The 21,798-nt window shown below is 44.6% G+C and overlaps 11 protein-coding genes across 11 annotated transcripts; 5 read left to right on the top strand and 6 right to left on the bottom strand.

The window, feature by feature from the left end:
• Positions 1 to 1,204: 1,204 nt before the first annotated feature.
• Positions 1,205 to 2,797, bottom strand: F5Y00DRAFT_247881 (uncharacterized protein). The gene is made up of 3 exons (XM_048009342.1): positions 2,686 to 2,797; positions 2,480 to 2,628; positions 1,205 to 2,424 (listed from the first exon to the last, which is right to left on the bottom strand). Exon 3 carries the CDS (start codon positions 2,269 to 2,271, stop codon positions 1,528 to 1,530), a length of 744 nt encoding a protein of 247 aa, XP_047860803.1. The 5' UTR covers positions 2,272 to 2,424; positions 2,480 to 2,628; positions 2,686 to 2,797; the 3' UTR covers positions 1,205 to 1,527.
• F5Y00DRAFT_247879 (uncharacterized protein) lies at positions 2,775 to 3,580 on the bottom strand. The gene is made up of 2 exons (XM_048009341.1): positions 3,274 to 3,580; positions 2,775 to 2,911 (listed from the first exon to the last, which is right to left on the bottom strand). The coding sequence occupies exons 1-2, from the start codon at positions 3,390 to 3,392 to the stop codon at positions 2,836 to 2,838; spliced, it is 195 nt and encodes a 64-aa protein (XP_047860802.1). The 5' UTR covers positions 3,393 to 3,580; the 3' UTR covers positions 2,775 to 2,835.
• A 316-nt stretch (positions 3,581 to 3,896) lies between these two features.
• F5Y00DRAFT_255739 (RCC1/BLIP-II) lies at positions 3,897 to 5,015 on the top strand (the record flags this gene model as incomplete). Its single annotated transcript, XM_048010316.1, has 1 exon — positions 3,897 to 5,015. One exon carries the CDS (start codon positions 3,897 to 3,899, stop codon positions 5,013 to 5,015), a length of 1,119 nt encoding a protein of 372 aa, XP_047860801.1.
• A 57-nt stretch (positions 5,016 to 5,072) lies between these two features.
• Positions 5,073 to 6,703, bottom strand: F5Y00DRAFT_273545 (Rad9-domain-containing protein; the record flags this gene model as incomplete). Its single annotated transcript, XM_048013199.1, has 5 exons — positions 5,073 to 5,280; positions 5,336 to 6,135; positions 6,196 to 6,340; positions 6,396 to 6,533; positions 6,590 to 6,703. The coding sequence occupies 5 exons, from the start codon at positions 6,701 to 6,703 to the stop codon at positions 5,131 to 5,133; spliced, it is 1,347 nt and encodes a 448-aa protein (XP_047860800.1). The 3' UTR covers positions 5,073 to 5,130.
• Positions 6,704 to 7,317: 614 nt separating this feature from the next.
• F5Y00DRAFT_273541 (uncharacterized protein) lies at positions 7,318 to 9,300 on the top strand (the record flags this gene model as incomplete). The annotated part of the gene is made up of 3 exons (XM_048013198.1): positions 7,318 to 7,457; positions 7,516 to 8,049; positions 8,190 to 9,300. The coding sequence occupies 3 exons, from the start codon at positions 7,318 to 7,320 to the stop codon at positions 9,169 to 9,171; spliced, it is 1,656 nt and encodes a 551-aa protein (XP_047860799.1). The 3' UTR covers positions 9,172 to 9,300.
• Positions 9,301 to 9,430: 130 nt separating this feature from the next.
• Positions 9,431 to 10,153, bottom strand: F5Y00DRAFT_266190 (uncharacterized protein; the record flags this gene model as incomplete). Its single annotated transcript, XM_048011907.1, has 1 exon — positions 9,431 to 10,153. One exon carries the CDS (start codon positions 10,151 to 10,153, stop codon positions 9,431 to 9,433), a length of 723 nt encoding a protein of 240 aa, XP_047860798.1.
• Positions 10,154 to 11,459: 1,306 nt separating this feature from the next.
• On the bottom strand, positions 11,460 to 14,018 carry F5Y00DRAFT_247871 (alkaline phosphatase-like protein). Its single transcript, XM_048009340.1, has 3 exons — positions 13,841 to 14,018; positions 12,543 to 13,725; positions 11,460 to 12,486 (listed from the first exon to the last, which is right to left on the bottom strand). Exons 1-3 carry the CDS (start codon positions 13,841 to 13,843, stop codon positions 11,936 to 11,938), a joined length of 1,737 nt encoding a protein of 578 aa, XP_047860797.1. The 5' UTR covers positions 13,844 to 14,018; the 3' UTR covers positions 11,460 to 11,935.
• Positions 14,019 to 14,938: 920 nt separating this feature from the next.
• Positions 14,939 to 16,222, top strand: F5Y00DRAFT_266188 (uncharacterized protein; the record flags this gene model as incomplete). Its single annotated transcript, XM_048011906.1, has 1 exon — positions 14,939 to 16,222. One exon carries the CDS (start codon positions 14,939 to 14,941, stop codon positions 16,220 to 16,222), a length of 1,284 nt encoding a protein of 427 aa, XP_047860796.1.
• Positions 16,223 to 16,556: 334 nt separating this feature from the next.
• Positions 16,557 to 18,422, bottom strand: F5Y00DRAFT_266187 (uncharacterized protein; the record flags this gene model as incomplete). The annotated part of the gene is made up of 4 exons (XM_048011905.1): positions 16,557 to 16,707; positions 16,783 to 17,268; positions 17,324 to 17,915; positions 18,065 to 18,422. 4 exons carry the CDS (start codon positions 18,420 to 18,422, stop codon positions 16,557 to 16,559), a joined length of 1,587 nt encoding a protein of 528 aa, XP_047860795.1.
• A 481-nt stretch (positions 18,423 to 18,903) lies between these two features.
• F5Y00DRAFT_273540 (uncharacterized protein) lies at positions 18,904 to 21,092 on the top strand (the record flags this gene model as incomplete). The annotated part of the gene is made up of 4 exons (XM_048013197.1): positions 18,904 to 19,074; positions 19,126 to 19,481; positions 19,534 to 20,499; positions 20,792 to 21,092. The coding sequence occupies 4 exons, from the start codon at positions 18,904 to 18,906 to the stop codon at positions 21,090 to 21,092; spliced, it is 1,794 nt and encodes a 597-aa protein (XP_047860794.1).
• On the top strand, positions 20,813 to 21,711 carry F5Y00DRAFT_247869 (uncharacterized protein). The gene has a single exon (XM_048009339.1). The coding sequence runs from the start codon at positions 21,169 to 21,171 to the stop codon at positions 21,661 to 21,663; it is 495 nt and encodes a 164-aa protein (XP_047860793.1). The 5' UTR covers positions 20,813 to 21,168; the 3' UTR covers positions 21,664 to 21,711.
• Positions 21,712 to 21,798: the final 87 nt, after the last annotated feature.

Below are 21,798 nucleotides of genomic sequence, written 5' to 3'. Positions count from 1 at the left end.
TAACTTTTATTAAAATTTTAATTAAACTTATTTTATTTTTAAATACATTTAATTAAATTTTAAAAAAAATCCATTTTATTAAATAAAACATTTAATTTTATTTTAAATGATTTTAAATTAAATTTCGATATTAATTTAAAAAAATGTATTTTTTATAATTATATTAATTTTTAATTAATTATAACTCGTATAAATTTTTTAAAATAATATTAAAATTTTAATTTAAAGTTATTATAAATAATTATTTAATAAAAAATTAATTTACGATAAAAAAATATTATTAAAAACATTATTAAAAATAATAATATTAATACGTGTAAAATAAATAATAATTAATTATATAATAAATATTAAGTTTTTTATTAAATTTATCGATTAAATTTATACGTTTTAAGTTTTAAAATAATTATAACGCGTTAATTATAACGGTTATAATAATAATTATAATATACGTTATAAAATTTAATATATAAAAAAACGATATCGTATAAATATATAAAAAAAATAAAAAAATTTAAATAATAATTATTAACTTTTATAACATTTTATATTTAATTATAAACGTTATTATAAATATTATTAATAATAATTATATAATATCGGTTATAACGTATTAACCGTAATACGTTAACCGTAATAATAATAATTATAATAAACGAAAAAATTTAAAAAATAATATTATTAAAATAAAATAAAATATTAAAATAAAATAAAGTTAAAATAAAAAATATTTTATTTTTATACGTTATATTAATTATATTATTAATTATATTATTAATTATATTATTAATTATAATGTTAATTATAACGTTTTAATGTTTTATTATTAATAAATTTTAATGTAAAAACTTTATATATAAAAACGTAATATCGTATAAATATATAAAAAAAATAAAAAAATAAAAAAAGTAAAATATTAACTTTAAATTATAAAAATAAAAGGTATTTTATACGTTATTATTATATAATAAATTATTATAAATTTAATATTTAATTTTTTATTATTAAATTTTTACCGTTAATAAAATGCGGTTTTATAACGATTTTAAACTTTAATTTAAAAAACGTTTTATTTTTAATTTATAAATATAAATATATAAATTAAAAGTTTTATAACGTTTATAACGAAAAAAAAAAAAGCTTTTTAAATTAAAGTTTAAGTTTATTAAAATAAATTTAATTAATACATGAAAAAATAATTAAAACACTTTCATTTTTAATAGTTTTATTTTCTTATTTAAGTTAAATAAAAAGGTAATATAAGTCCTTAGCGTAAAAAAAAATGCAACACAATAACCCTTCGTAAACTTAAGGCACTCACCTTAAGTAAGTCTTTAAAGGTTACCTACCTGTACATAATGCGCAGAAATATATGCTTAACATATATCGAAAACATACGCTTCGTTAATCAAACCGGTCTCGGACTGCTCATCGCAATGGCACAACAACATAACAACACAACCGCAGTGCTCAATATATTCTCGCGAACTCATACACAAAAAACCCCCCATGCCACCCCTAAGCGTCCTAGTCCTTAGTACTCTCCAGCACCGCCTTCACCATCGCATTCCCGACCTCAATAGCGCCAGGGAACCTCGGCTCGAAGAACTTCTGCGTGACGACGAACCGCTCCTTCCACGTCTCGAAGTGTCCCAGACCGACGCACTCCGCCCACCCGCGCGCCGCGAACGTGAACTCGAGGTCGTCGCTGCGGAACGTGTTGTCCTCCACCGCGATCCGCAGCGCCGCGTCCAGCCGCCCCGCGTCCCGGAACAGGTGCTCCGTCACCCCGAGCCAGAGCCGGAACAGCGGCGTGCTGCAGATCATGTGGTCGTACGGCACGATGCCCAGCGCGCTCCAGCAGTCCACCATGGCTAGCAGGCTGAGGTGGTTATTAGGAAGCGGCTGTTGGGGCTCTGCTCGCGCGCCCCCTAGGGTGAACTGATCTAGGACCTCGTCCTTTAGCAGTGGCTTATCGGCCCACTTTGGCTTGTGCTCTTTGCCGAATACCTTCTCCTTAGCGGCTAGGACGCGTGCTCGTAGCTCGTCGAGGTGTCCGCCTAACATGAGTTTGTACAGCTCCGTCACGCTCTTCGCGTACTGGTCGATTTGCTTACGAGCTTCTGGATTTAGGATGGCGAGACCGGCGTACACGTGCCACTTCTGGCTGTAGATGCGCAGGGTTAGGTTGATCTTGACGTTCTCGATGCCGCCGACGTAGCGCGCGCCCTCCCAGGGGAACTGCCGCATTGAATGCCACGCCTTGCCCATGCTCAAGAACGCTGCGTGAGTTACAGCTTGCGTGTCTGCCGTGATGCGGTCATGCTCGTGTGCTGATAGGTACACGTGTGTCGAATGTAAGCATTTAAGGACGTTCTCGACTTTCTTAAAGGAGTCATCAGAAGCCCGATGCCTAATAATAACCTGACTTTTGGTAAGCGGTGCTAGGTAAGGTAGGTAGGTATAATAGGGGCAGTACTAATGGTTGGCCTGTCGTGTCGACCTTGGGGCCGTGGAGGGAATGGCAAGAAACTATGTCCACGTCGGCCGGGAGGTGGTCTTCGAATGCCTTAATCTCAGGGGCCTTGCACGATGTTTGCCCACCTACGATGGCACCAAGCTTTGTTGCTATGTATACTTTGTAAGCCATATTTCAAATAGTTCAGATACATCAAGACGCCGTACAAGGGCCATACTCGGCAACGACGCGGTCAATCGCCGCAGCCTCTACGCTGTAAATAATGTAGTCACACGCGCGAGATACAAGATGGCCATTTCGGAGAATTTGTATATTGCTCTGGAAACCTCTCAGCATGGATTCCTGAGAATGGATTACTATATTATATGTACCCGACTTGTAAATTCTTCACGCAAGCTCTCATATTGATCCTCCTTGTCGCAAGCCATTACTCTATGAACATTGGTAGTTAGTATTTCTAGGATTACGTTTCGTGCTGGCACTTAGTAAAACCTATACATCGCAAGTTAGCCTATGGCGTAATAAAATGCGTCAAATAAAAAATGTGATATTGTGAAAGCGCTTCAGACAAAAATTTTAAAGGTAGCTGAGAATTTACATCATGGAAAGCCAACGACTACCAGGAATCAGAATGACCGCCTGGAAGCCGAGGGCAATGCTCGAGCCAAATGCACTCAAGTCATCATTTGCGAGGAAACTTGTATGGGTATAAAATAGAAGGCGACTTACCAAAAAATAAATTCACGGAAGCCTAAGCGCGACAGCAAATTGCAGTCGTACTAGCGATTTCTTACCTCCAACCAGCATCGCTAAGCCTCCGCGCGTACATCTTCCCCATGTCGCCCATACCAATGATACCGACGATGAACTTCTCCATGTCGGGTGGCACAACAGAGCTGCTGTCGGTCGCCATGATATCGTTCCAATCTCTCCTACCAGAATTGACCACCTGAATAAAGGATTCAAGAGCAGAGTGATTACATGCTGGACACCTAGCACAAGTAACTCGAACTCTCGATCTGGTAGCTCGTAGGTCAGAGCGGGCAATGAAACGTTGGGTTTAGAAACTGGCGATGGAAAATATGAAGGAGGGTAAAAAAAAGTTTTTATTGACGCTTTAATAGAAGCAGAAAATTTAGGTGGAGCTTGAGCTTGGACCAGTGCACCCAATAATATGGGCCCCGGATTATTCTCGGAACCATATATGATCCGTGGCTTGTGGGGTTAGGTACTTAGGTACTTGGGAAGTATCAATCACCTAACAATTTGCTCTCGCATTCATTGAATCAGATAAAAGAATCAGATAAAAGAATCAGATAAAATTGGAAGAGTCAGAGCTGCTCTAAGCTACAGAGGATGACCTGATATTACAAGAAGCGCGTATATAGGAGAGGTCTTGTGCTATACATAAGCTATCATGGAAGGTCTCTTCGCGCTCGGCTCCAACGGATCCGGCCAGCTCGGCATAGGTCACCAAGAGGACGTATCAGTCCCGAAGCAAGTCGAGTTCGCAGGCGAAGCTCCTGAGGACCCCGTTGTAACGATTGCAGCAGGGGGAAACCACACAATTATAGTTACGGAACGAGGGAAGGCTTTCTGGGCTGGCGACCCTTCAAGCGGCGCCTGCGGGATCGTGGACGATGCTAAGAATGCGAAAGCATCCAAGTTTCATGAGCTGGTCCTCTCAATTCCCGAAAGCCACGGCCCCGTCGTTCACGTTGCCTGTACATGGGACTCGTCTGTCTTCGTGCTTAGAGGTGACAGTGGGAAAGCTACACGCGTGTACGTATGCGGAGTCCCTGACGTAGGGACTGCCAATATAAGTTCGGAATCTGCTTTAAGTCCAATTCTGCTCAAGGACTTCCCTCCTTTCGGGACAGAGATTCAGAGCTTGGCTGCCGGCTTCAGGCATGTTGTTGCTGTATTGGACAATGGAGATGTCTACGGCTGGGGCAACGGACGCAAAGGCCAGTTAGGGGAGTTGCGTAACGAAGGCGATTCAAAAGGTGTAGTATACCATCCGCGTAAGCTTGGCGGGATTTCCATTAAGGCGGCTAAGGCAGTCTGTTGTCAATACACGACTTGTCTTATCAGTGAGCCCGGGGATGGCCGAATACTTGTCCTAGGAGCAGATAAATGGGAATTGAAAAGCGCCGCCCCTGTTGAGATACCCAATTGGAGTGCGATTAGTGCAAGCTGGGGAGGTATTTACGTCTTACAACGAAATGGTACTATAACCGCATGGGGTCGAAATGATCACGGACAACTGCCGCCCCCGGGACTTCCAAAGTTAGAGAGCATCGTTGCTGGTAGCGAGCATATTCTAGCTGTGACTGAGGGCGGTGACATATTATCATGGGGTTGGGGAGAGCATGGAAATTGTGGACCGCAAACCGAGAAATTCGGAGATGTTAAGGGGCGATGGAACGTGCTTGCGTCATTGAAGCATTTACCAGAGGGGTCTCAAATTACGACGATCGGAGCCGGGTGTGCTACAAGTTGGATCAATATCACAACAGATGGAGTCTTTCTCTAGGCTGCTACCTTCCGTGATTAGACTTCTGGTACAATTTTGTACCTATATAGTCAAAGCTCAAATATCACACATCTAGCCACGACGAGTATGAATAGGGTTGCTCTCATATAGCTCCTTAATCGTCGAAGAGGCCGAACCTCCGAACTTGCGAGAGGCGTTGAGTTGGTTCAAGGTGCGAGGGGGTGTCTTCAGTGGCATCATTGAACCTCGATTCCTGAGTGTTCCGGTTTGTCATCATGGACCTCGCATTCGTCGCTGGTGCATGCTACGGTCATATTAGCCACGTTAACGCAAACGACTTGGTTAGAAGAAATACTTACGAAGTCACCCCTAACATCCCATTCTAATCGGGCGTTCTCTTCCTCATCCTCGTCTCCACCAACATTCACAGGATCCCATTGATGCTCGTCGTCTTGGGGGACGAAGAGCGACTCAGACTCAAATGTGGCCGGAGGCGGCCGCTGTGATGGACGAACAATGGATGGTCTGAGAGAAGGTACGGGGTCGGGCCGTGGTGCTTGTGGCTGTGGGGGCATCCTTGGAACTGGCGTCGGCGCATGCGACGCAGCCCTACTAGTAGCAGCTTCAAGTTGCGGCGGTTTGGGTCCTTTGGCGCTACCGCGAGTTTTCTTGGTCTTCTGGCCGGGTGCTCCCCTTTCGCCAACCGTCATCAGAAGGAATTCACATTTGATCCCATCGCCCTCGTACTTCAGCTGCAGCGGTTTAGTCGGCACTGAGTAGTATGCCGAGATCTGACTGCCGAGGAAATTCGCGTGCTGGATAATCGCCCTGAAATCTTTTACGCTGATTACGATATGCAGCTTATCCTCCTGAACATCAAAGTCTTCGAATTCATCCCGTTCGACGGCAATAGACGTGTGAAGAGGCTTCTTCAAAACTTCTTCCCCATTCTTAACCTTTTCGGTGAAGCAAGTAAAGTTGACAGTTTCGTCGTCCTCGGAATGGAAATCAAGGTATTCTATGCCGGGACCAAAATAGTCCATAATATGACGTAGGGTCCGAGACGGAATAGACCAACGATTTGATGCTTGGTCCCTATCAAATTTACCGTGGATTGGCAGAGTAGGTTCAAAAGGTAGTCTGTATTTGGTAGTTATACCTACGCTTTTATTAGCTAACTACTCAGACAAGGGCATCGTTATTACTAAAGATTACCTACCATTACGGAACACAATCTTAGCAATAAATCTGCTTTTCTTGCCAGGTTCGTCTACTATTGCCACGTCGCAATGTTCAATAGTAGTATCTTTTTCCCTGTCGTGCAAAGGGTCGCCACTTCTAGCTCTAAAAATAGACAGCAGGGCCTAGGAAGATTCGTGTGAGAGAAAAGAAGTAACAACTCTGAAGCAGGTAACGTACTCGAATATAAAGCTTGCAAAAGAACTTCTCTCGATTTTGGGGTACACCTTCAAAATGGTATTTCGAGAAGAAGCGATGAGCTACGAAGGAGAAACATAAATACGCCGTTCTAGAAGGATTTAGGGTGGTAAAGACAAGCTATGCGCCCGATTTTAGCGAAGTATTAGCCAGACTAGGATAACAATGAAGCTTACTTTGTCCTTCCTCGCTTCAAGAGAAACTTCTTCACTGAATTTACCGAGACATGTCAACGCATCTCTTAGGCTACTGACCCCTTCCTCACTTAAAGTGAAATTTAATACAGGCATGATCATCCGAAGAAGGGCCCCTATGGCGTTGTGTATAAATTGGATACTTTCGAAAGTCGATTATTGATCGAAATGATGGTTGATGTAAGTGTTTAAGAGCTATTATGACGTCTAGAAAGACAAGAGATGAATGGTCGTTGACGAAACACTAAAAAATATAAGTCAGCAGCTTCCACTTTCTAGGCTATATCCCCGGTCTTGGTTTCGCTCCCAATTTAAGGAAGTTGGCACTCAGTCGCGTTAAGCTTATCGAGACGCGTCGCGGGGTACCTACCCGTCTTAAGTACCTAAGTTAAGCTGTTTTCATCTGCACAGTGTCGCTAGCAGTTATCCCAAGCTCGTATCTTGTATCTCTACAAATTTTCTATACTAATTCATAGTGTACTAATAAGTACTAAACAGTAAAAATGGCTGGAGTTACACATTGTGGATAGCAGTCTAAAATGCAAGCTGCAGCTGCTTTACGTTCCATGAATTACTAACAAAACAGGTACCTAACTACTTAACCTTGGGTAGGTCCATACCTACATCTTACATTTCATCCATCTCTTTTTTCTAGGCAATATCATATTTCCAATACAATAGGCAATCATACCAATTCAAATCATTCAAACATGAAGTCCTCGGCTCTCCCTCAAGAGATTTTCCTATTATTATGCGAAGAGCTTGCTGCGCGTCGCGACTTCGGAACCCTGTTCAACTGCTCACTTGTTAACCGCCGAATTGCCAGCATTGCATTAGAGCAGATATATAGGTGAGTCTTACACTGTTGGGAAGTTATAATTAGGAACTAACAGTTTCTTCGTGGGAAGTATTCAAGAGTATTCTCCCGTAAGCACCGGTGATCCCATCTACAAACTAGAATGGCTGCAATTATGGAAGTCTATTATCCTCTCAAGTATTAAGAAAACCGCGTTCCCATATTGCGTCTACGTCCGCGCTCTGTTCCTCGGCAACCTCGAAGAATGCCTCCAAGATATCAGCCGGGACAAATATGCCCGGGATATATTCTTCGGGGGCGCAATGAGGCAGTTTCTTGTATTAAAAGCATCTGCGAACACTCATGAAGCCCAATTGCCACCCATGGATACCCAAGCTACGATAATCAAGTGCGCGGATTCCATTACCCAATACATCAAGAGATTAGCAGACGATACGGGGACCGCTGTGTCTTTGGCACATCTGGAGGGCACATATATTCCACACCATATATTACCGACTTGGATAGCACGGCTTGGAACCCTTACGTCTTTGCGTATCCGAGACGGATCCGTCCTCGGCGTTGAAGCGGCTAGTGCTATTTCCGAATACTGTCCACGCTTTGCCGATGTAACATGTTATTATTGGTATGCTTGAATGCTATCGGTCAGTTTCATTTCTGGTGTCCGTAGATGCTAACCTGTCTATAGTATGTCATCAATTCCTGCCCTTATTATATTTTTCGATCAAGTCCTATGTTACGATATTAACAAATAGTAGATTCAAGCCCTACTGCAGACGAAGATTTGGCCGCATTTTTCCAAACGCTACGTCCTAACAGTTTACGTAGTTTTGAAGTAATAAGCCAGAATTCAATTGGGAAAAACGCCTTAACGGCACTCAATTACCATGCAGCATCTCTTCAAAGTCTCGTACTTCGAAATCTTACTCCGCAGGCTATGAAGGCCCTTAACTCCTTTCCCGATTGTACATCCCTAGAGACTCTTTTAATCGAGAACGACCGGTATCACTTGGTGGACCCGGCGGATTACCCCGAGGACACACTCAAAGAGGTTTCCGCATGGATCTGCAAATGCAAATCTCTTCGAGATCTCAGTCTCTCGCATTTTATTGGTTCCGATCCAGTGGTCAAGGATATTTTAAATTCGCCCGACATTCGCCTCACGTCTTTGTCCTTAATATCTATTCACTCGGGAACCGAGGTAGAGGATACCGCTACCTGGACTGCGCTTGGCCTTCAGGATCGTCTTGAGTCTCTGACTCTTGGTCTACATGAACTCGGCTACGGTCAAATAGCCGAAGCAAAGCCACCACTAGTAGACTCAATTTGCCGGCTTAAAAATGTGGCGTCATTGAATTTAATGCAAGTACATCTCACGGAGGACACCGTAGAACGTATCGCGGCATCATTACCAAATCTATCCGAATTTAGCTTCAGCGGCAACCTCTTACATAACCCCGTATTAATTCCTCTAAGCGCCATTCCCAAGCTCAAGTTACTCTGCATCAGCTCTCTCTCTTCTTTCACTTTCCAAGGTCTACGTGACTTTGTCTCTAGGCTTATCTCCCGAGGCCGAACAGGAATTAAGATAGATATCTTGAATCAGTTAGGCGAGTGCAAACTCACGGCGTATGAATCCGTTCTGCTACAAAAGCATTTCATGAATCTCAAGGGTCGGCTCGAAATTGCCTATTTTATGGACCCGGACGAGCTCCACGAGACGGACTTTTCCGACGTTTCCGACTAGTTATATTCACAATACGATGTTTGAAGGTAGTCTAAGCCTAATGTCACAATAATATCTTCAGAGCGGGGGATTCGGGAAGTTATAATGTGTAATTCCGATCAAGAGGAGCATTTTCGTTCATAAGCACGGAGAATCTTTGGTCTCTACACATTATACACGAAGAAATATATCGTTCGACTAATTACTCATTAATGAGAAAAGCAGGGCCTGCTAGTCCGTTTGGACTCTATACTCGTCCTTGACACAAAGTTTCAAATCCCTAGTTAAAAACATCTCCATCCTTCCACCAGTCTCCAATGATCTTCACTTCATCCTTTTCATCTCTCCAACCTACCCCTATTCGGGGTACTCCGTACTGCGCTCCCAACATCCCTAATGTTCCCGTTGCCCCCATCATGTTCGTTCCTGTCTCCATACTTGGCAAGATAGGATCCGTGTCTGTCATTGCACCGCCCGTGGTCATACGAGTGGCTCCTAATTCCATAGGCGCCGCGCTGGACTTATCCATGGCTCCGACAGCCGGATAGGCACCAAAGGCATAAGAACCTGGGACATCACTCGCGCCATCATACTGGTTCATATAGCCGTTATCGTTAGCGTGGTAGCTAGGAGGCTTGTACTCATGATACGCGCTCTGGTACTTATTTCCTTGCCAGCCGGCCTGTGTTGCCACGACCGCGCTGTTGGTTACGGGCGAAACTTGGCCACCGAAGGAGGTGATCCCGTTACTCGTAGGCTGCGCCGGGGCAAACGTGTTCTGGCACTCCCAGCCGCACCACTTGTCGGAAGGCACGGGGATTGTGTTGTGGTCGCCAGGCAGGCATGCGTTCGGCCATTCGAAAGGGAGGGTCTGTTGGCCCTCGGGGGTCCAGGCCTCGGGTTGGTGGATGCGGGAAAACTGCTTGAGCAGGAAGGTGCAGTTGGGCCCGGCCAGCAGCTCGGTATGTGCGCAGCGGTAGATGACGTACATGTACTGGCACATTGTTGCTGTCGGTGGTTTCTTTGGTTTGAATGGGTGGTGCGTATTAATAGTTGTGATGGATTAGGAGGGGTTTCAAGAAGAGCTGAGAAGCTTGGTGTGTTGTATCGACGACTGGAGAATTATTTCTCTCTCTACCTGGTCAGGTTTAGGGACTGCTGGATTTTGTTCCAAGGTCTGGCAGGTTCTAGCTAGGAACGGGTGCCACGGGTGAGCTTTGTTGCTGTCTTGCCAAGGTTGAGGCGTTCATAACGGTGCAGTAATGTACTTGTATGTATGGTGTGTGATTCTAGTCCGGATGAATGGGTTGAGTAAGTAGTTGAAATCAAGAAGCGTGTCTTGATGACACATAGGAAAGTATGATGGTATTAACTACTGAAGGTATGAGCTCTTGTGCACCACGACTAATGACCTAGAATATACATGAATAAACACGGCGGTTGTGGGGGAACCGTGTTTTCTTCGTTCATCTAGTCGGGTTGTCGCGTGGCATTTGTACCTGTTGGTTGCTTGGAGAGTTGAAAGATGTATTTCATTCAGGACGAAGCCCTTGAATCCATCTGCAAGAGGCAATCGTGGTATCTGTGCTTGCCAACAGCAGATTTGTAAGTTAGGTTAGGTACCTCTTATATCAAACCAAACAGAGGGGGGCATCATGAAGACTACATTGTCAAAAACACAGGCAGCTTCAGAGTCAAACAGACAAACGCTTCGTGTTCTTCTACCTTACGTAACCTACCTACTCAACGGTACCTGATATCTCTCCTTAAACCTCAAACTACTTCACAAATTTTTTTTGTAACTAGCTAATATCCCACCGAAGGAGTAATGTAATGTGAATCAGAGCTTTAACAACCCACAGCTACAATGACCTAACCTAGTCGTTTCCCTATTATGATCGTAGAGCTTCACCTACCCACCTACTCTTGATTGAGGATAAATAAGGCTAAGACTAAGAAAAAAGGGTGCCGCATCTGTTTCCACCCCCAAGTGCCACCACAATACAATGCTAGGTTTGAATCAAGAGATTAAACGGCCCAGGCGGAAACTCTTATCATTTGATAGGTACATAACACCACCTATATTCCTTTGTTCTTATACCCCATCGTAGGACTTACGGGTACCACACATCTACAGTTTCCCTGTGGTAATACAGGTATAATAGTGGTAGCTTCGACAGCCTTGCCTCATGCTCACTATTCTCCACTATGTAGATACTTAATAACGAAGGGCCTTCTGCGGTGAATCAACAATCCAGACGGCCTGGCCTGGAAGACTAGTACTATTAGTGGCGTCTTACAAATAAATGGTTTAATTCCTGTTCTTTATCTAATGCGGTCACGATTATTAGGTAGACTACCAGATCTAACGAGCCTCACTTCAACACTCAAGCAAGCAACCTAGCTGTGCTACTTACTAGAAGCCCGTCTGAAATCCGGTGCCGTAAGGTGATACGCGCGTGGCGTCCTGCTAATACCCGATGTGTTTCCCACATGTTTCCCACGGGACGACGAAACGTCTGCGTGGTTATACACACTGTGACAGAGCTTCAGGTCACCTGCAAGTTCCTGGAGTTTGCTCAACTGTAACTTATGATAAATATTGTGCCGTCTACCAGTCTTGTTGAAATCTTAATGCAGACTATATATTCTCCGCAAGTGGGTATCGATGCTTCGTTTGCTATTTCCCCTGGTGTATTCTGATAAATCCGTATTCAAAGGACAAATTCTAACCCCAAAATCCAACTCCAAGTGTTTCTTTACGCTTAAATCTTATGGTCCACACTCACCAACGGCGTTGGGCCTCCATCTCCTCATGGGCTGCCCAGTGGTCTTCACCGACTCCATTTGTGGCAATCTCATGGCTGATTCCAAAACTTCGCTTCGAACCCATCTTCTTGTTCAATTCTTTCGTAATGGCGTCGACGTCGACGTTAAGATAATCCCTTAAGAATTTACCTACGTCAGTATTCTCTACGTTGCCCCGAATCGCTTCCGCCCCGGGACCGCCAGAACTGTAGATGTTAACATCGACAGCCGAGTGGCCGTGAGTGCTCCATCCGATCTGTGCGCGGACGCTGATCATCTGGGCGAATGAATACTGAGCTTGCTCTGGGCTCAAGGCTACCATCGTGAGCTCTGCGTCGGAGGCATCAAAAATACCAAGGCCGGGCTTAACAAATTCCTCATTAATAGACTTCTTGAGCTTGTCGACGGAGTGATCGGTGGAATGTGCAAGGTGCTCGCGAAGGCGATGAGCGAGATATTCTGAAGACGACGAGGCGTTGGCCAATACAGCGGGATACCACAAGTATTGCGGATAGTCAACGTTTACCTCTGAAAGCAAAGTTAGCCAAGGTTACCCACCAGTCTTGAAGAAAAGATATACTGACGTCGTGCTACCGATAATCCACCTGTCTCATGATCACTAGTACCAACCAGGACTCCTGGAGTCTTGCTCTCGTCTAAAAAGTCCAATACAGCTTTGAATGTCTTGTCATATTCAAGGACCTCTCGCACTTGTGCGGCCGGATCGTTCCCATGACCAGCATGGTCGATCCTACTACCCTCGATCATTAGGAAAAACCCTTGGTCGCTGTCCTCCGTAGCCTTCTCGAGAGCTCTCAGGGCTGTCTTCGCCATTTCGCTCAGACTGGGGTAGATGTCGTTCATGTTTCGTCTGTCCAGCTCAAATGGAATATCTGTTGGGGCAAAAAGTCCCAGCATCGGAAGGGGGACTTCCTTCTTACCCTCCCAGAATTCATCGAATGCTGCCCGGTCGTTGATGTAGTTCCAGCCGTAGTCTTTCTTTGCCATTTCTATTACATCAATATTGTCTGCACGACATGCGCCGTCGGTTCCGTTCGGAAGGAAGTGGCATCGTCCGCCTCCAAACATCAAATCCACCACACGACCAAGGGGCCCATTTCCGACTTCTTGAACGGCAATATCGTCGTTCTGTTGACGTACATCAACATGACTAGCAAAGCAAGCAGGAGTTGCATCGGTTATATCTGTGGTGACAACCAGTCCAGTCTTATATCCGGCCTTTTTAGCAGCTTCGAGTACAGTTCCGCAGGGTGTTGAATCGGGTAGCATCGAAATAGCGCCGTTATAACTCTTCATCCCGCAACTGAATGCCGTCGCTCCAGCGGCCGAGTCTGTAACTAGAGAGGAGCTACTTCGCGTTCGGCTACTGCCCCAGAAATGCTTATCAAGGGTGAGTGTGTCACCGTACTCGAGGCCCTCGGTATATTGCCTAAAACTACGGGTCAAGGACAGCGAAGCAGGACCCATACCGTCGGAGACCATGAAGATTAAATTACGCTTGCCGGCAGGTTTCTCGGATGATGTTTGTTGCTGATGCGATACCCAAATAGCGAGAATAAGCACGCCGGCGGTCGCGAGGAGGGCCCATGCGAATAACAGAGCCTCTCGTAGCCTAGTATGCCATGACCGACCAGAATGTGTAGCCCTAGATTGTCCACGAAGCGCATCCTCTTCCGAGTCGTTTAGCGCGTCGAAATTAGCATCGGGATAGCGGTGGCCGTTGAGGAGAGGTGTTGACGCATTAGCCTAGATGATGAAGGTTACAGTCAGCTTAGTTCACAGCTAAAGGGCGATCGCGTGCTACATTTCGGCCCAAAGACAATAACAGGTAATATTTAAATCAAAAGTCTTAAGTACTTACCATATCGATCGTGATTCATTTGAAAGTGACGCTCTCAACGCGATGATGGATACAGTAGGTTGTGATTAGAGATAGTTGTAAGTGTGTATGTTGAAGTTTAGGTTAGGTACGCCACACAGTCTAAAACCCTTTAAGTTTAAAGTTCGAGGTCCCTGAGAACTAGCTGCATGCATCAACCTTGTTCCCATGACGTTATTATACGTAACAGTTTTGTTACACCGATGTATCTTATATCTTGGCAAAGGAATATACCTCTTAGTAGCATATTCGGTATTTGGCAAGGCAGCCCCTATTATTCATCTAGGCCATGTCACTTAGAAATGGGAGGTGCCTTATTCAGAGACGATAACCATTGCTTTATTTTAGGTATCTAAATACATAATGAGAAAACCATAGAGGCAGAGTAAAGTACACTTGTGTGTAGAATATTTTTAAACATACACTATTGGTTAAAACTCATTACAAACCCTTTCACCCAGGATAAAGGTACTCAAGCCTTAGTTGGGGTTTGTAAAGTCTTAGTGAGAATGCCTTGCCGAGGACTTCCAACCTTTGAATATGAAGATACCACCACAGAGCCCTCCTTATCTAGGATATTTGGGTGCTTTCTTATGTTAGAGATAGATCCCTAGATAGCCAACTTAGGGCTGGCCTTAGGACTTAAACACAACTGAATGGGATGATCGTAGCACGTAACTTCAGAAGTGAACAATGTCTTTGTGCGTATCCTCGTAGTTTCTCAATGTTTCTCGTAGTTTACCCTTAGAAGTTGAAACAATGCCCATGCATATCTATCATTGCTCCTCATTGCTTTTCGTAAGTAGTTCCAGGACTATCTTTGTGTCCCGCGCTTTATCGAGAACAACAATCGTTGTATGTTTGTTCTAGAACGACAGCTGTCTCTAAAAATGTATAAAAACACAAGATCATGTCTTACCTTGGAGTCGAGTATACTATTCTTCTTTTATCGACATTTATTAATACCACATACACATACACATACTATCCTCAAGCGAGCTGGCCTCATAATACATCAACAGTAGTCTGGTACTTTTTATTGTTCTTTTTGCAAACGACAAAATTATAAAAAACATCACAATGTTTACGAAATATTTCTCAGTCGCGGCCGCCTTGGCCCAACTCCTCGCCATATCTAATGGCCACATGATCATGCAGACCCCGAAACCCTTCGGAGGCCCTGACCTTGACAACTCTCCCTTGACTGCAGGTAACTTCCCGTGTAAGTTAAAGGGCGATCCAGCCACATTTTATTCCACCTCCGGCCTCGATAATACAATGGCTGTGGGGGAGAGTCAGACCCTATCGTTCAAAGGCTCAGCGGTTCATGGAGGTGGAAGTTGTCAGTTGGCAATCACCAAAGACCTTCAGCCTAGCGTATCTACATCTTGGCAAGTTATCCTGTCCATCGAAGGCGGTTGCCCAAGCAAGTCCGGCCAAGGTCCTGACACATATGACTTCAAGATTCCAGACGGAGTAGCACCTGGCAAATACGTCTTTGCCTGGACTTGGATCAGTAAACTCGCGGGTCAGCCGGAGTATTACATGAACTGTGCGCCTATCACGGTGACAGGAGGGAAGTCCAAGCGGTCGGATAACGAGACCATGGAACTCTTCGCTCGCGATGGCCAGTTCCCCGAGCTCTTCGTAGGTAATCTTGCCGATATCAATTCGTGTAAGACAGAACCTAGCACTGACCCCCAGTACCCCGACCCCGGCCCTAACGTCATCCGGCCGGGTTCAAATAACAATTTCGCCAAAGTCCAAGGCGACAATTGTGTTCCTAAGGGTGCTAAGTCTGGTGGATCAAGCGGAGGTGCCGATCCCGCTGGCCAAAATACTCCTAATAATGGTGCGAACGGTGGAGGTAATGGTAGTGGCAACGGGAACATTGGCTCTAGCACTGCCGCCCCAAGTAGCAGCGCTGCCACAGCTACTAGCGCCGCTCCCAGCTCCTTCATAACAGTTGTTCCCGTTGGCAACGGTGGCAGCAGCAGCAGCAGTGCTACCGCTGCTCAGAGCTCCTCGGCCGCGCCTGTAGTTAGTTCTCCAGTCAGCTCCGCAGCCAGTTCTGCACCCACTTCTGTAGTCAGTTCCGCCGCTAGTTCTGCAGTTAGTTCCGCAAGTCCCGCGGGTAGCGCCCCTCCCAGCACCGGGTCTTCTTCCGGAGGACTTACGGGACCGTGTACTTCGGAAGGGATGTTCAACTGTATTGGTGGAACCGCCTACCAGCAGTGCGCTTCTGGCTCGTGGTCTACAGTTATGCAAATGGCCTCTGGTGTTAAGTGTGCTGAAGGGCAAACAATGACTTTGTGGGGGCGTGACGAAACCCCTCGCAAGATCGCCCGTAGAGTTAACTGGTAAGATTAGTTGAATTATTACATAGTCTGTTAGCTAAAGTACCTATATATCACGCCTAAATAAAAGTGTACATAGACCAATAATAGATCCAATCGGAAGGAATATATAAATAGCCTTAATACAATTTACTCAGAAATAACATAGTGGTTGAGAGGTCTTAAATGTAAAGTAAAATTTGAATCCTCACCTAGGTTATGTTACGCGTCTAATCTATGGCAATGTAAAGATGCAGTAGCATTATTGATAAGAAACTACCTCTAAGGCCTAGGCCAAAAGTTTCAAACGTCTCCTTAACTTAAGCACTTTCCAAAGCTCATCCTCAATCTTCCTACTCGTATTAGTTGGGTAGTGGTCCGTTTTCTTGACCAGCATCTATTATCGTACAACCCATATCTCTACCACTCCGCACAGTTCGAGCATTGAGCATGACCGCAATCTGCACAGACTGGCGTGATCGACTTCGAGTGCTGCCCCCGTTTGCACTCGCACTATATAAATTAGCATTTTTAACATACTCTATAATTATAACGAAAAAGGGTAGGCTACCTACACAATCTTAGTACGTCTCGCCAGTGGATGATCGCGAAGCTGTCTCTGTCGCGTTCTCACTCGTACTATCAACAACGTTGGTAGAGGGAATCGGGTCTTTTATTAGTTGTTCAATCTGAGATAGCCTAGGATCTATCCAGCGGAAACCTCTTTCGGAAGTAATCTCATCAAAACTGCTCTGACTCATTGATGCAATACCGAGTGATAGTGCAATGCTTTTATCCTCATCCTCATCATCATCATCATCTTCAGGGTAGCAAGGTAAGGCTGCCAGAGATATTTCTTCCAGGTGTCGTGAGAGATGGGAAAGTGTTGTAATACCACCCTCATTAATGACCATAAGGCATAGCGGGCACGTTTTATCATCCCATTCTGGATGGCTCTTATGTCCCTTATAAAGGTGTTCAACCCACTCTCCCCGGGTCTCAAAGGGCTTACGGTCACATGGACAGGCGATCTGGCAACATATCCAAGGCTGGAGGTCGGAAAGGAGATGTCTCCTATATAGTAGGTAAGTAGTCGCAAGACGAAGGAGGAATAGGGGTTGAGTCTTACTTCCATACTCTCGTATTTTGTTTCTTTATATGTTCTCCACATATCATACATGAGAAGAATTGGCCTACTTCTCTTTCGCTTGGAAGCGGCGGGATTCTTGCTCCCGTAGGCTCATCTCCATTGACGTCACCTCCATTTGAGGAGAGGATAGTAGTTTCACAGAGGCTTCTTTTAGGCAAGCTACTCCCCGGGCCGGAATCCTGGAAAATTGTTGCCGGCTTATGAACAGCAATTTCATGGGGCGACTCTAATGTAATTGTAACATTCCGTTTTTCTTGTAGCCTCAGTGTCGAATCCCAGTTCGCCTGGCCTAGCGCAATAGCAAGGTCAATGTCGCACTTTGGGAATTTGGTTAATACAATATCAACGAAATGCCTAGCAGGGCCTGAGGTAATAGGGGGTCTTAGCGACGCTGTTTGCTCCTCGGTATAACAATCAAATACGGGTTCTTCTAATCTTGGGCCAAGGTCTAACAAGCATTCTATCTCTGTTAGCAACGTTTCGATGGTGTTTTGTAAATTTTCGTTGCTGTCTTGATTCTCGTCGCTACTTGTATCACTTTCGCTATCAGAAGACTCTGAGGTATCTTGAACTATGTATGAGGCCTGTTCAGTCAGTATCCCAACAATGCGGCATAAATTTTCGAGTTCGGTATGCAGCTTCGTATCTATGCATACTAGAAGGCACATAAGGAAAGCTTAGCCAGAGATCTAATACCCATTTGATAGAACGTAGACATACCATCGCGTAGCGCCACACACGTATTGACCAATATCTCGACAACAAATGTATAAAGCTGCCGGGAATTCTGAAGTAGACTGTCCAGTCCTCCACTTTCAACGTCGTAATCACGGGCCCAGACTATATAGTGTGAATAGCCACTTTGTAGTTGACGATATAATGACTTGGATAAAGTTTTGCTGGGGGGCGAAGCCCTCATAAGAGCTGTATATAGGTCGTGACCTGCATTGAAAAGGCGAGTTATGATTCCGTCACGGCATTCATCGTCTTCCTGAGAGGTATCCAACAACCACTGGTACACCCGAGAGACTGGCCGGATGGTTGGATCCTCTCTGTTCAGTTGAGTTATTTCTGACATAGAAATATATGCTTAATGCGTGTAGTAAATAACGTTCATGGAGTTTATTGTTTGAAGATAAAATAATGTTCACTCTTTCATCTACCCCGCTGCTGAAGTTGGATACCTAATCGTCAGCAGGCTCTACATGTTGTGTAATCCGAGATGGGGGCTGTGAACGTTGCATTCACAGCCCCAACATTCCCAGTAGCCTTGAATTTCGAAATTCCCCCTCAACGACGGCAATACAGCATCGCACTTCTCTAATTCCAAGTTATAGAAAGTATGGCAGATCCAATATCGCTGGCTCTCGGTATTTGCCCCCCTTTGCATAGCTGCCATCAAAGGGTTAACTCTTTTATACTCTAAGCTTAAAGCATTCCGCCATTATCATAAAGAGGTTGAACGGGTACTGAAGAGGCTGAAGATTCAAACAGATTGCTTCCAAGATGAGCATCATCTTCTCTTGCTCAATGTACTTGATAATCGGATCGTTGCTACCATGATGAACGACCCTGATCATCCCCAATGGAAATCTGAAGATATAGAGAGGAAAGTACAATCGTATCTAGGCCTTAAATACGATTCTTTCAGAGGAACTGTTCAAGAAGTCGAGGGAATAATTGATAAACTGGAAGCAAAGCTCTCTCTCTTTTCTAAGCCTGGAGCAACAGTGAGTATAGCGTGCCAAGCCAAATGAAAATGAAAATTAAAATTTCTCTAGGCAACTCCGTCGAAAAAGGTCCGGGATGCCTTCCGACTCGTGTTCAAGAAAGAGGACTACTACGAACTTCTTGGAGATCTGAAAGTTTATAATGCAGAATTGAGAAGACTCCGAAAAATAGCTGCCGAGATACAAGGTCCTACAAAGACGGTTCGTCTTACAATGCCATCTGTGTATGAGAATACTCGAAACATGTGTTCGCATCTCTATCATCTATTACAAAGCTGGTCATCTTGCGGTGAGAGCGTCAACGCTTGTCATAGTGCCAAGCTATTCCTTAACCCTGCAGATGAGGCAGAGCCTAATGTGAATATATTCTTCGAGCACGATGGGGGAACAAAGATTTCCCTCCGAAGGTTTGTGAACATTCCAAAGATTTGATACTATCGTCTAATGGCACTACATTAGGATACCTATCCATGCGACCTGTAGGGACTCGGGGTGCGTCAGCATTATTTCGCCATGCGCTACAAACCCAATGGCAGGAATCATTTTGAAAAAGAGGCGAGTTCCCAAGAAAAATGACGATCGGAATTCGATTGTAACAAAATCGACCATTGGATACGCCAGTGTACTCAACGGCGAGGGCGAAGATTTGGCTCAAATAAGGATTAAGTGCGAAACCCTACATTTGAATTGGCGGCTTACTTGTCCATCATCTCCACAAGGCTCTCTTGGATATTTAAACATCGAGGGTAACCAAAGGCTTGTCCTCTACCCGGGCCTACGGCAACTGAGAGCGGATCCCAACAGCCTCGAGTCACAGAAAACATTATTCGATTTTCTTGATACCACTACCTATCAAATTATATCGGACAAAGACCGTATTCAACTCGGAATTACGCTGGTGAAATCGATGCTGAAATATCACTCGACGCTGTGGTGGCCTCAGGGGTTGACACTCGACCAAGTATACGTCTTCTGTAACGAAACCGAAGATTTATCCTCATCTCTTGATACAGTACACCTTTCTACGGAGTTTAAAGCGACCCCATCTACAGCAGGAGATACCAGAGTAGATCTTACGCTGCAGGGTGAGCAGAACTACACATCGAACTCTTTACCATTAGAGTTAGTCCAAGAGGCCATGGAGAACTATGGTATAAGAAATATCACCTTATACGCTTTGGGAGTAGTTCTTCTTCAAATTGGGCTTTGGGAGCGCATCGCATGGGAAGATCATGTGCAGGTTCGCAGGAAAGCAGCAAGGCTTTCCTATCTTGGGAAGAGATTTAGAAATGCGACCAAGAGACTGATCGACTGCGACTTCGGCTTAGCCACTGAGCAGTTGGAGGACCCAGGGCTGCAGGGCGCTATCTTCAGCGGTGTTGTGGGCGACCTGGAATCGTTATATCGCGACTTGACTAGCTCAAGGTTAGGGTGATTAATTCGCATGGCGTTGAGGGTATGTATTTTATATTCATAATAGTACGCGGATAGCAGCAATGGTAGCTAAACTCACTCTCATCATCTTGAAATTTTCGGCACTTGATCCGATTGCAAAATGATTCCAAAGTTAATAACGTCAATAAGTAAGGGCTGATGAAGATGGCTGAGCATTAGAGGGAATTCTGAAATAATCGACCTTACAATTCGGACCTCAGATTACCTTAGAGAAGAAGCCACTAAGTAAAAATTCTCAGCTGATCCTGCATTGATCATCCAGTCGACCAGGGACAAATCCATCACCATTGCCGAAGGATCTGGGGAGCTCGCAATACCGATTTGAGGATGGTCTTGATAAACTTGTCTATTCATCAAACTTCATCGAAGTCACTGGCTCTGATTTTGACGTGACGGAGAAGTTGCGTCGTGCCATTTTCCGAGGTGAGCAGGTTCAGGCGAAGTCGAACCAAACAGCCCAGAATACGAACAAGCAAGAACTGCGTTGGTTAGGTTGGAGCGATCAAGCTCCTTTCGGGACGTCATACAGGGTCGGCAAATCATCAATCATGCCAATGCACTAAACTATGCTATCGATCATATCGTCCTCAATAGCGAACTAGTCACGGAAGACTCTCTTCGAGAGGTACATGGTATGTTATGTGCTGGCAAGGTCTTGGGGGAAGATGTAGGACAGCCCGGGGGACTATAGGACACGGTCAGGGCATGAAGAAAAAATCTATCTTCATACATGCACCCACCTTTCCTACCTACATGGCGGAGTTTGTAGATGATCTATATAAAGATATGGTCGCAGCGGAGGAGAGCGGGATGATTGACCCCTTTGATATGGGAAGACGATATTGTCACCGCCTCATCTGCATTCACCCTTTCGGAGATGGAAATGGTAGGATATGTCGAATTCTGCTCAACATCCTCCTCCTAAAGTACGCTGGTTTTGTCAGTACGTTTGGCGGCACTGAAGCCGAACGGCAAGAATATCTAGACATAGCAAAGCGAGCCAACAAGAAATTCCACGAAGAAGATATGAAAGTTCCCGAGGAGGATAAGAAAGGCCATCATGAGTTGGCGAAATTCGTGCTAAGGACGTCTAAGCAGACACTAGGAAAGTTGTGGACATGGGCCACGCGTTAAAAGGAATTATAGTAGAGATATTTGTGTGTATCATTGCGGAACCATACTGTCAGCCCATAGTAAAGCTTAGAAAAAGGGGGTTGTAGAACATTGCCAATTGAAAGAAATATCGTTTAAATACAATTACGTAACTCA

Source organism: Daldinia vernicosa, assembly GCF_022497035.1.
Source record: "Daldinia vernicosa strain CBS 139.73 unplaced genomic scaffold F5Y00scaffold_66, whole genome shotgun sequence".
NCBI classification, from domain to species: Eukaryota; Fungi; Ascomycota; class Sordariomycetes; order Xylariales; family Hypoxylaceae; genus Daldinia; species Daldinia vernicosa.
The sequence above is the reverse complement of the archived record's forward strand: the minus strand, read 5'-3'. Positions and strand labels throughout refer to the sequence as shown.